Source organism: Tenrec ecaudatus, chromosome 12, assembly GCF_050624435.1.
Source record: "Tenrec ecaudatus isolate mTenEca1 chromosome 12, mTenEca1.hap1, whole genome shotgun sequence".
Lineage (NCBI taxonomy): Eukaryota > Metazoa > Chordata > Mammalia > Afrosoricida > Tenrecidae > Tenrec > Tenrec ecaudatus.
The window spans coordinates 116,405,956-116,418,654 of NC_134541.1; the positions used below are offsets into that span (position 1 = coordinate 116,405,956).

Below are 12,699 nucleotides of genomic sequence, written 5' to 3' on the forward strand. Positions count from 1 at the left end.
TTTCCTCCGCACTTGGCACAGCTATCTGTGATCCGTTCCTTCTAGCATCAGATTAAAATCCAGGATCCTCCTATTTCCCTCACTTAGCTTACAGCCCTGAAACTCCACCTCCTACAAGGAAGGGAGACTGGTTCCGGAGCCAATGAAAGAGATTTCAGTCTTAATGTCTTCCAGGTCAGAGACATGCCTTTTGGCCCAAGGCTGGGGACTAAATGGTAAAAGGTAAAGCCGATCTCAGAGGAGGCAGAAGGCTCTATCATCATCGCATCGGAACATCACAACGTTGAAGTCATACTCTTGCAGTGGGTAAGTATTTGTGCTCATATGTTTTGATTGTATTAATAAGGAATATGTTTGCTTTATGAATTCATTCTCAGCACTGAAGCCTCAAAGATTCTCCCTCCAACTCATGTTACCAGCCCCTTCTTTTTCTCTAATTTTCCAAGGTGTTTCCCTGTCCGAGCCAAATGCTAGCCCGGTCTCAGCTCTTCTCTTTAGTCCGGTGTTCCAGACTGGGATGTGAAGCCTACTATAAACCAAAGCAGAAATTAGCTGTTTGGGCCATCAGATCCACCAATCCCAGACCCCTGGGCCAAGCAATTCCTGAATATTTTAATTTTTCAAAGGATGTTCTAGACCACTGGTCCCAACAGGAGAAGGTAAAATGTGTTGCTATCTATCTTTGCAAAGTAGGCCCATGCCAACTGTGTGATATATGAACAAAGGTGATAAGATTCAAACCCCATATATGCTTGGCAGTACACTTTGCACATTTGGAGGAGAAATATTACAGCCCTGACAAAGAATGTAGGCCTGGCAGTCAGATAGATCTGTGTTTAAATCCTGGTTCTGTTAATAACTAAACATTTGACCCTAAGCAAGTACTTATCCTCAAGGAGCTGAATTTTCTCATTGAAAAAAAAATGGAGGAGGGCAGAGGCATGGAGAAGAAGGTTCCATCAGAAGGCAGGTGCTTAGAAAGTTCTAGGTACCTGCATCTGTGCCTTAACTTAAAAAAAAACACAACTCACTGCCATCAAACTCATGGGGACCCTATAAGATAGGGTAGAACTGCCCCTGTGGGTTTCCAAAAATGTAACTATAGGAGTATAAAGTCTTTTCTGTCTCCCAAGGAGCAGCTGGTAGTTTTGAACTCCTGACCTTGCAGCTAGCAACCCAATATGCATCTCCTACCTCAAGCATCTACAGCTAGTAGTCCCACTGTGCTCCCAGGGCTCCTCGAAGCAGTATTCCCTGGGCTCATTAAGCATTGAACTAGGTCCACACTAATTGAGGAAACGTCATTGCCCCAGTGTCTCAGGCAGCCTGGCTCTTCTCAAGATTTAGCTACTCTGGGGCGATAGTTAACAGACTGGGGACGTTAGTAGCCACGGTCTGTGCTGACTGATAGTAAATCTCTTGAACCTCACCATCCTAGGTTGGACCCAGGGAGCCTTACCCAGCCCTCTGGGAGGTCAATGCCAAAGGAATGGAGAAGAGATGGAGCTTTGGCATGATAACTCATTTCTCTCCGAAAGCGGCCAACATCCTCTCTGACATCTGTACCCTCAGCCATGGGGACCGTTTGATGATACTTCTACCCCCAGCATCTGAAACATACTGCATCTACCTGGCCTGTGTGCGACTGGGTAAGACACCGGGCAGGGGACCCCTAGTCAGGACTCACATGGGATTCCAGTCACAATCTTTCACAGAATAGAAGAGATGCATCTGGCCCTTAACTATTCCCCACTGAATCGGTGTTTGTTTGTTTGTACTCAAGATCCACCACTTACCACCTTTATGAAGTTAATGCCTATCTAAGCCTCATCTCCTTGTCTATGAAATAGGGATAAGAATAGTACTGGATTTATAGGGGTTTGTAAAGATTAAAAGCAAATAAGCCATATAAAATACTTAGCTACCTTCGGGTCATTTATCATTTCAAGTAAAAGTAAACCTCTTAACATCAAAGTGGCAGGCTGAGCAAGCACACCTGTCCTTCGCTGAGCCTCAGTTTCTCCCACTGTCAAGAGAGTGTGGGAACGGCTCTAACAAAAGCTGCCGTGAAGTCAGTGCTGATTCGTGGCAACCTCGTGTGTGGCAGAGAAGAACTGTGTTTCGTGGGATTTTCCGTGGCCGGTTTTTGAGACGCAGATTGCCAGGCCTTTCTTCTGAGACACTTCTAGGTGGGACTCCAACCTCCAACCTTTTGTTTAGCAGCCAGCACATTGCCCAGTTGTACCATTCAGGGACTCCAACATCTGTAAAGGACTTTCTGTGCTCCAGTTAGAGAGTCTTTGAGAGTCAGCCTAAATCAGGTCTAGATGGGCATGGTTTTCAGGATAGAGCCCTCGCCGTGAATGTCTTATTCACAGCGCTCAGATGAAGACCACCACATAAATAGTATCAGAAGGAAATGTCTCAGGCACGAACTACTTCCCCTAAGTGTGAAGCAACACATATTGGAAGCATTCCACCATTCAAACAGCATTCATCTCTGCCTGCCATGGTATCTAATGTTTTATCCTTACGATGGTGACAGATAACATTTTTGGTGGTTGGAAAGTTCCAAAAGTACCAGTTGGATAGGCCAAATATACATCAGTATGGTCTGCCACAAAAGGTCCAGCCCATTATCTTTGCCTCCTAGTGGGATGCTAGTTGAGGAAATTCTGAAAAGTAATTCAAAGAATAGGGTTGTTTGAGCCTGCCACGTGTTGGGGAAAGGCACAGAGAAAACAGGTAGGGCATGATCCCTGCTCTTATGCCTTAGCTCCCAAGGTTCTCCCAGCTTCCAGTAGAGGGAGTTATCTTGAAGGACAAACGATCCTGATCCATGCCTGAGAAGGGATGTGAACCACTTCTGGCCCAATAGAAATTCTTGTTACCTGAGGTCAAGCTATATCATAATAATTTCCAGGCTATGTACATCTTAGGGTCTTCGAGGGTAGGGACGACACTTGCGCCTACGAGAATATAGATAGTAGATTATTGACAGAAGGACACAGTACTTAAAACAAAATTAAGAGCCCACACACAGTCCTAAGTACAAGAAACACTTCTTGGGATGTCATTTTAAGCCAGGAATGCCATTTAATTTAATTCTTAAATTGGCGGAAGATAACGTTTTGGAAAGATAAAAAATTTGCCTCAGACAATGTACCAAAATAAATTTCAAATTGCAAATAAATAGAAATGTCAAGAAAAATGACCTAATCTTAAAAGAAATCAAAAGATATATCACAAATTATTTAAGAGTCAAATGAAAATGAAGGTGCAACATAACAAAACTTTGGGATGGAACAAACACAAATTAACTGCCTACATTACATCGGCAACTCTAGGAGCTAGAAACAGAAGAGAAAACTAAGCCTAAGTCTGTCAAAAGAAAGGAAATACGAAAAAAAATGCAGATATACATAAAATCAAAACCATAAAACAACAGGTAATCAATGAAACTAAAATTGATGCTTCAAAAAGATCAATAAAAATGACAGATCTTCAGTTAAACTGACAAAATTATGTCAAAGATGCAAATATCCAACATAAGAAATTAAAGAGAGGATATTACAATTGACCTGAAGAAACAGAGAATTATGACAATCTATTATTAAAAACTGTATTACAGGCAACAAACTGCAAAACCTAGAAAAAATGGACAAATTCTTAGAAGTATACAATCTACCAAGGAGACTCGAAAAGAATTAGAAAGCCTTATCAGTCCCATAAGAAGTAAAAAGATAGAATCAATGATCAAACACTTCCCAACAAAAAGTCCTGGACCTAAAAAGTGACACTAAACTATCTTAACTCTTCCAAAAGATAGAGAAGGAAGAAACACTGGTTTTTAATTAAATATATTTTATTTGGAATGACATGCATATATGAACTGAAAAGCAAGTAGCAATACTTTTTTTTAAAAGAAATATTTCTTAATTCCATATATGAAGCAAACAGGACCCTGATGCTAAAACCAAACAAACCACCAGAAAGCAAACCTACTATTACCGATTCTCACTACTGCTGTTCAGTATTGCAGTAGAAGTCCTAGCCAGAGCAATATGGAAAGAAAAAAGAAGAAATAATGTCAAGCTAGGAAAGGAATTAATAAAATGATCTGTATGTCCATACAGATATGATCCTCTATTGAGAAAATCCCAAAGAATGCACAAGAAAACACCTAGAATAAATTTAGCAAAGTCAATAAATAGTAAGTTAGTCAACAAACACTAGCAAGGGAACTGAAAGAGAATTTAGGGAAACAATTCCATTTATAATAGCATCTAAGAGAATAAACTACCTAGGAATGACTAACCAAGGACATGAAGGATGCACTAAAACAATGCTGAAAGGGAAGATCAAAGTAGGAAGACTCACACGTAATAAAACATGGTAAGACTAACAATAGACACGGAGAACAATGGAATAAAATTCAGAGTCCAGAAATAAACCCACACATCTATGACCAACTAAATTTTTGTGAGTGCTAAGTCCATTCATTGGGGAGAGCACAGTCTCCCTGTGTTGGGTCTGGCACACCTTAGTTCTCAAGTAACATCCTTATTTTTCAAAACTCTAAATAGTTCTTGTGCAGGAGATTTAGGGTGTTGTGTTGGGGAAACTGGATTTCCACCAGCAGAAAAATCAAACAAGATCTATCTTTCACAATACATATACAACAAAAAACCTAAAAATGGTTTGGGGTCTTAAGTATGAAAAGAAAAAAACATAAAATTCTTAGAAAAACAAACAGGGGCAAAACTATCAGGCCTACGTTTTAACAATGGATTCTCAAATAAAACAACAAAAGGCTAAATAAATTAATTAATAATGGCATCTCCTCAATATTAAAAGCTTTGTTATTCAAAAGGCTTTACCCAAAAAGTGAAAAGACAAACTATCAATGGAAGAACATCTTCAAAAACCATGTATCTGACAAGAATCTAATAAGCAACATTGATATACAATTTTGATAACTCAAAAGTAAAAAGTCAAATAACCCAATCCTAAAATGGCCAAAGGACGTGAATTGGCACTTCAGCCTAGGGGAGACATATTAATGGCCACCAAACTCATGAAAAGATGCCCAGCATCAGAAGCCACCAGAGAGATGCAGGTCAAAACCATAATGACATGCCATTTCACTTCCACCAGGACAGGTGAGTTTAAGAACAGACAAACAGTGGTGAAGATGATGAACTCTTTACCCTTGCTGATGGGAATACAAGACGATACAACAATGCAAAGTGCAAAATGATCCCTCAGAACACTACCAGTAGAACTGCCTTCTGACCCAGGAATTCCAGCCTAGATACAGTCCCAAAAGACTTGAAGCCGAGATCCAATCAGAGACGCTTGCTGCAACACTGTCTTTAAGAGCAAAAACCACCCAAACGCCTGTTGATGAATGAATAGACCGTCAAAATGGGAGACATGAGGAAGAAAATGGAATTAAGACTTTTTTCTATAAACTCTTTTGGAGCCCGGTATACATATAAAAGAATATTATTCATCCAGTAGAAGAAACCACCAGGATAAATAGGTAACGTGATAAATGGAGAAAAGGTTGAATTGGTCAAAGATTTTGTCTTGCTTGGATCACAATCAATGTTCATGGAATCAACAATTAATAAAGCAAAAGGCGCATTGTATTGGGTTAATCTGCTGCGCAAGACCTATTTAGTGTACTGAAAAACAAGGATGTTACTTTGAGACAAGGTGCACCTGACCCAAGTCATGGTATTTTCAACTACCTCATATGCATGTGTGTGGGATAAGTAGTGGTGTCTGCTTGCTCTGGATGGCTGATAACCCTTAAGGAGAATAACCCCTGACCTACTTCTGTTGACCTCCAAGTGTATAGTCATTTGCCACGTGTAGCAAGCAGCTAAGTTTGGCATATATCTGGGGGACACAACTTGGGAGAAATCTTTCTGTTTCCCACAATCCCCCCTTTTGTTTTATACATAAAATTCAAAAGGGCCACAACGGCTACATGGTTATTTTCTATACATTGAAAGTCATCAAGGCAAATTTAATGACCAAATTAATATAGCCAAGAACTCAGGCTTATGGCAAGCATTTCGAACCCAGGCACGGGGGATAAAGTCCCCCTATATGCAATCTGCTATTAGGGGAAGGTATGAGAGGGATTGGATGCCACCGTGGGAAGAAATAGAGCCAATAGGAGCGTCCGCTTCTATAGCAAAAGCTGCCAGCCACACAGCAACCAGCTATGTGTTAGTAAGAGACAACCTCAAATCAGCACCTTATATGAGAGTAACGTAGGGAATAATGTCATGAGAATGTGATTAGGACTTACAACTCACAAGGGTGAAGGTCCCCCCTTAACCTATAGAAACCTAGCCTGCCAGGCTTCTTTGTGAGAATAAAGGATTCGTCCTTAAACGCTCTCTTCCTGTTCTCTGCTCCCCACAGGGTTTGCTTTATGTGCAAATTTCAAAAGTGCCATAGAGGGCCGTATGATTCTCCTTCCCACGCCTTAGCTTTCTATAGAAGCAACACGTGATCGCCAGGACAAACATTATGACTTTGAGCAGCGCTGTTAGGCTGGAACCCAGGCGATGAGAAATACTTTGAGCCCAAGCTTGCGGGTACAAGCCTTCCATGCCATTCACCAATTACTTAATCATATCAGAGCCAGGAGACGCCTCGAGTCTGTCTTTGAATGTATTGAAAATATCCTTCTTCAAATGGTCAACATCTAATGAAATGTTTCCCTTAAACCCTTGCAAATGTTTTCTAATCAAATCCCAATCATGCAGTGTCTTAGTATATGGGTAAGGAGTTACATTCCAATCACATTTTAGCATTAATTGATGTTGCAAATCCATAATTTGATCTCCCAACCACTGAACAGTTTGCTGCAGCTCCGCTCCTTCCCTCCCCCGCCCCAGTTCATCGTCCACCTTTGCCTGACTGGTCCAGAGCTGATGCGAGTCCACTTGCCACTTCTGCAGGAAATGTTCACTTTTGATGGACTCCTGTAGCGCTCCCCCAGCAGTGGTGGCAATGGCTGTGAGTCCGATTACAGCTGTGATCAGCAATCGCACGAATCGGCGAGGTCTTCTCAGCATCTCCGACACCAATTGCATCAAGAAGGACGATTCCGGGCTGCTCTCCCATCTGCGCTTCATCTCCACCGGGATCCACACTCCACCTGCTCTTTAGGATGAGGAGGCTGTCTTTCGAGAAGTTTATAAGCAGAGCATGGTTAATGCAAGTGAATGATTTACAATTATGGCAAGTGGCTCTGGGAGCAGTTTCATTTATGAAACATAAGTCCCTTTTACACACAAGACTGTATCGAGTCTCATTCTTGTGGAAAGCATAAGTATAGCCAGAATGACTGGTGCCAGTAAAGTTTCCTGTATAGCCCTTTAAAGGCTTAGTGGCAAGCGATAATTTCCACAGGTCCCATTGTCCAGGCCCTGTCACAGGCTTCAGCAATCTGGGACAGGGAGGTGCAAGGCCTCCTTCATGCCAGACCATTAACTTTGACCTGGTAGTGGAAATGCCATTTGCGGTCTTTTGCCACCCACAATTGTTGACATAATCACGTGAGGTGATGTTGGATGCCTCTGCGCAGTTAGTTAGAAACTTTCCGTGGGGGCTCCAATTAATAGTAGTTACAGTGTCATTTCTTAACACCTTTCCATGAGTCTGTCACCAAAGACATGCTGGTAACTCATAATTTTACAAGTTTCCATATCTCCTCTCCCCTCCACAGTAGTGGAGTTTTCATATTCTGCAAATGCTTCACCATTATCATGTAGAAGCTATAGCTGGCTTCGTTAAAGGCCAGCCAGTTATTCCACACCTGATAGTGAATGGCTAAACAGCTAGGGATGGTGCCCACACATAAAGGCAGCGTTTCAAAACCCAGAATGAAATTAAGATTTTTGTCTTCCTCTTCAGGATGTCTGGCTGTTGCCTTAACTCTTGGGGCACAGAGTGAGCATCTCTCCTTTCTTCTGGGCCTTGCTGGCTCAAAAGAAATCCACCTATCCCCTTTGCCTGTGAAAACATAAACAAATAGGCCCTCCTTTCCCAGGGCCAGCAACCTAGAAATAGAATTATGATTAAGATTGGATGGCTTGTTCATTTCTTTCTTGTCATTCATCTTTCTCCAAACGTGGTTGCATCCTTCTAAGGGGAGTCCATCAGTTTTATTCCGCAAAAACATAAATGCATCGCCCTTTCTCCAGGTGACAAATGGACCTGGATCCCAAATGCGATTCCCATCTTCTTGGGACTCCTTGGGACCAGCTTTCTCTGTGGAAGTGAAAATGTGTTTATCTGCCCTAATTTTGTTACAAACTTTTAGCAAGGAGAGAAATTTTTTTAGTTAAAATGGCGAAATGAACTTTGTCACACATAAGATTTCTCTTCTCCCCCTTCTGTTTTAACAATGCAAATGTTAAAGTACTGCTGGTAATCTCAGTTAACTTGCTTGGCTTGGGACCAGTATAACGACTTAGATAGAGTTCATTGTTATGTAAATTTTGGCTCCCAGCTCTTAGAGAATGGGGAGAGCTAATTCTGAGAATTTCTTACCACACTCCGGATGATTTGAAAGAATGAAAAATTCTTAATAAATTTGTTCAGCTGTTCTTGAAGTAACTTACCACACAGGCATTTTTTTCTCCACGTTTACCAATAAGGCTACGGGCTCAATTAAGCCATTTTGCCCTTCAGGCTTATTACACTTTATGATTTTACCCTCTTGTAATATTCTGTATTGGTTAACTTTTCTCATTCCTTCCATGCTAGATTTAGAGGAAGTTAATGGGCAGAGCTTAGACCCCTGTAAATACCCTAAGGAAATGATCCCAAATCCAGATTTGCAAAACCCTTTCCCTCCAATTTCTAAATCCATGTGGGGGTGCTGTTGCTTCCCCGCAGCAGCCTTCCAAAGGACCCCTTGACTTATAGGGTGCTCAGACTTCTCAAATGCTCTTTCCCGATAGGTATACATTTGAACGCTAGAAACGCAAGGAAGCAAAATTGACTTAAGCGATCTTCCTTCTTTATAAACCATGGTATATCAGATTTTATCATTGCCTTAACTTCTTCATAATCCTCAGCAGTAGTTCCAGCAACCATCTGAACACTGAGAATTTAGGTCAGACTTTCCTAATAAACATCCCATAGTTCTTATAGGTAGCGGACCCCAGTTACCACTCTTAATAATTTCTGATTTAATCACAGCTTTTGGCTTTTCCTCACAACTCTGATCAACCCCAGTATCAATTGGAATGCCTTGAGTACTTACGTTAAGCCTTGCTGATGAAAACTATTACTCTTTCAATAAGAGGCTCCTGCTTTTGAGAATCAAACAGTTGTGAGGGTGTCTGAGCCTTTACTTGGTTAGTCCAACTTACTGCAGTGAGAACAGAAGCTGGGCTTTCGCAAGTTTGGTTAGGTCTGGTCTTCTGGCGTGAGGCTGGGTGATACCTGTAATTTCTCTCTAAGATTATTTTTGCTCTGGAAGGCAGACACCTTGCCTTCCATGCTCTGCTGGGTGAGGTCTGGATCAAGCACCTTTCTCTATTTCCCTCTGGGAAGCACAGGCAAATCAGCCTGGCCGAGAAAAGCAAGCTGCGGCCTGAGCCAGAGCATGGGCCAGGGCCCCCTAGTTGAGGTTTAAAAGTATCCAGACTGCACCTGCTATAGGAAGGGAACACAAAAGGATTGTCATTAGCAACCGCTTCCCAGAGGGAAACAGCCACAAGGACTCCACAGTGTTCCTGTTAGATCTCCTGGAGCTAGAGTTAGACCTCAGTCCTTGGCCCCACGCCAGAAAGAATTCACGGCGAAGCCTGAAGTGTCAGGTCTACATGGCACCCGTAGGACACCTCCCGACCCTGCGGCCTGGCAGAGACTGCTCAACATCATGCAGACAAAGTCTGTCTTGACGCTACTAGGCTCCTGCCTTTTCAAGGATTCCACGGGGAGGTGTGGTGGACGACCCCTGATCGACCCCATTGGCTGAATTGAATTCACCTGGCCTAGGTGAGCCAATCCAGGTTGGCCTAGGTGGGCCAATCCAGGTTGGCCTAGGTGGGCCAATCCAGGTTGGCCTAGGTGGGCCAATCCAGGTTGGCCTAGGTGGGCCAATCCAGGTTGGCCTAGGTGGGCCAATCCAGGTTGGCCTAGGTGGGCCAATCCAGGTTGGCCTAGGTGGGCCAATCCAGGTTGGCCTAGGTGGGCCAATCCAGGTTGGCCTAGGTGGGCCAATCCAGGTTGGCCTAGGTGGGCCAATCCAGGTTGGCCTAGGTGGGCCAATCCAGGTTGGCCTAGGTGGGCCAATCCAGGTTGGCCTAGGTGGGCCAATCCAGGTTGGCCTAGGTGGGCCAATCCAGGTTGGCCTAGGTGGGCCAATCCAGGTTGGCCTAGGTGGGCCAATCCAGGTTGGCCTAGGTGGGCCAATCCAGTTTTAGCACCCACCCATGCCTACCTGCAGGAAACCTAAACTTCTGAGCATGTGCATTGCGCCACTCCTTGTTCCCGTGCTTGGCTCTCTGGGCATGCGTTAACGGACATTCCCCATCCCTATGCTAGAACTACCTAACATTCCCTCTAGGAACAGGGCATGCTGTTAGATTATCTTAGTATCTGCAGCAATGTAGAGACAGATGAGTACAAGGCCAACCTCATGGCAGCTGCCTTGGCAAATTACACCATGCCTAAAAGAAAATGCATATTCTAAAATAATCTAGCAGCATGCGTTTGCTGATGACAAACCCCAACTGGAGGGCCCTGGCCCATGCTCTGGCTCAGGCCGCAGCTTGCTTTTCTCAGCCAGGCTGATTGGCCTGTGCTGTCAGGATAAGCCACTCCACATTCTAAATCTGCTTCCTGAGCTATGCTCTTCTCTTTCTGTGAAATTAGGAAGCGGTGCCTTCCTACTCCCTGCCTCTTTCTTCTCGTTTCTCGAACCTCACCTTCTAGGTTAAATCTCTCCGTTTGCTTTTCTTTGGATCTAATCTCATCTCTCCCTCCAGCACTGACTTGCTTGATTATATTGTGATTTTCTACACTGTACTCTGGTGGTGGCGCAGCTGGTTCTAGTCTGATATCTCCTGATTCAGACTTCATTTTCTCAGCTCTGGTTTAAATCTTCCCATCTGCCTGATACTCATTCTGCCTGCTTCTCACCTGATGTAAGTTTGCGTAACTTAGAGGCTTCTCACTGCTCTGCTGGTCTTGTTCCTTTGCTCTCTCACCCTGCAGCGGCTCCAACACTGTTTTAATCTGCACCCACAGCTCCCAGGTCTCCATGGGTATGCTCTGTCCTTCCCTGTGGGCCTTTCTTAACTTCCAGGCGAGCAGATCTCCATATCAAAGGTTCCTGACTCTGAAAAAGAAGGATTAAATTTCTTTACCACTTGAAGAAACTCTTTCTCTTGCTCATTACCACTACATTTTGTTTCTTCAAGAGGTGGCAAAGCAAAATACTGTACTCTGTATCCTTGCTCTTTGCCTGACCCATATCTCACTCAGACTAAAAAACACACTAAAAAAAATAAACTCAAAAAAATGTTTCCCTGATTCACCTCTCTCTGTCCGATGATGTCGTACAATTGTTACACGGGATATAACTCAAAAGAGCTCTTTTCCTACCAGGCCCCACATGATGGGAGCCAGCTGTGGGATAAACAGAGGTGACTGCTTGCTCGGGATGGCTGACAACCCTTAGAGAGAATAACCCCTGACCTACTTCTGCTGACCTCCAAGTGTACAGTCATTTGCCATGGGTAGCAAGCAGCTAAGTTTGGCATATATCTGGGGGAGACAACTTGTGAGAAATGTTTCTGTTTCCCACACATGTGAAGTTGGACATTAATTAAGGAAGACTGAAAAAGAATTGATTCATTTGAATTGTGGTGCTGGGGAAGAATGCTGAAAGTACCATGGACTGCTAAAAGGACAAACTCATCTGTCTTGGAAGAGTGCTCCTTAGAGACAAAGATGACAAGACTTTGTCTTAGATATTTTGGACATGTTGCCAGAAGTGACCCGTCCCTGGAGAAGGACATCATGCTTGGTAAAGTGGAGGAGCGATGAAAAAGAGGAAGGCCTTTGACGAGATTGATGGATTGATACCGTGGCTGCAACAATGAACTCGGACATAGTACAGTTGTAAGGATGGCACAGGACCATGCAGTGTTTCATCCCGGTATGCATAAGGGTGCTATCGGGTGGAACTGACTGGATGGACTCCAACAACAGCAGCAGCAGAAGGAAAAAGTATTGATATAATAGGGATGGAACGGGAAGATCTGCTGAGTGAAATAAGTCAATCACGAAAGTACAAAATTTGCATGGTTTCACCTATATAAGAAGAAAAGGCCAGTGTATAGAGTTGGAAGCTTATTAGTAGCTATCAGGAGTAGTAAGGAGGAGGATGGGGTAATTGTGATGGAAATATTTCATTGATTAAAGATAGAGTTGTACATTGGAGCATGGTTAACTGCTATCAATAAGTTGTGCCCCAGTTTTAAAAAACTTGAACTGGCTAAATGTGTCTGATTGATGCATATCCAACCACATCAAAGAGAGAGAGAGAAGCTGCCGAGGTTGCTTACACACAACCTAAAGATTCATGGAATTTTATTTGGGGGCTTGGAGGCTTAGGGTAATGGTTTCCTGGAACATGACAAGTAATTTGTC

At 43.2% G+C, this 12,699-nt stretch overlaps 1 protein-coding gene across 1 annotated transcript in view; it reads left to right on the forward strand.

Moving 5' to 3' along the window:
- The first annotated feature begins 467 nt into the window (after positions 1-467).
- ACSM6 (acyl-CoA synthetase medium chain family member 6) overlaps positions 468-12,699 on the forward strand; it is a 52,881-nt gene continuing 40,649 nt past the window's right edge. The window contains exons 1-2 of the mRNA XM_075528106.1: positions 468-659; positions 1,439-1,649. Coding sequence (XP_075384221.1) covers positions 468-659; positions 1,439-1,649 — 403 coding nt within the window. The remainder of the gene's footprint in view (positions 660-1,438; positions 1,650-12,699) is intronic.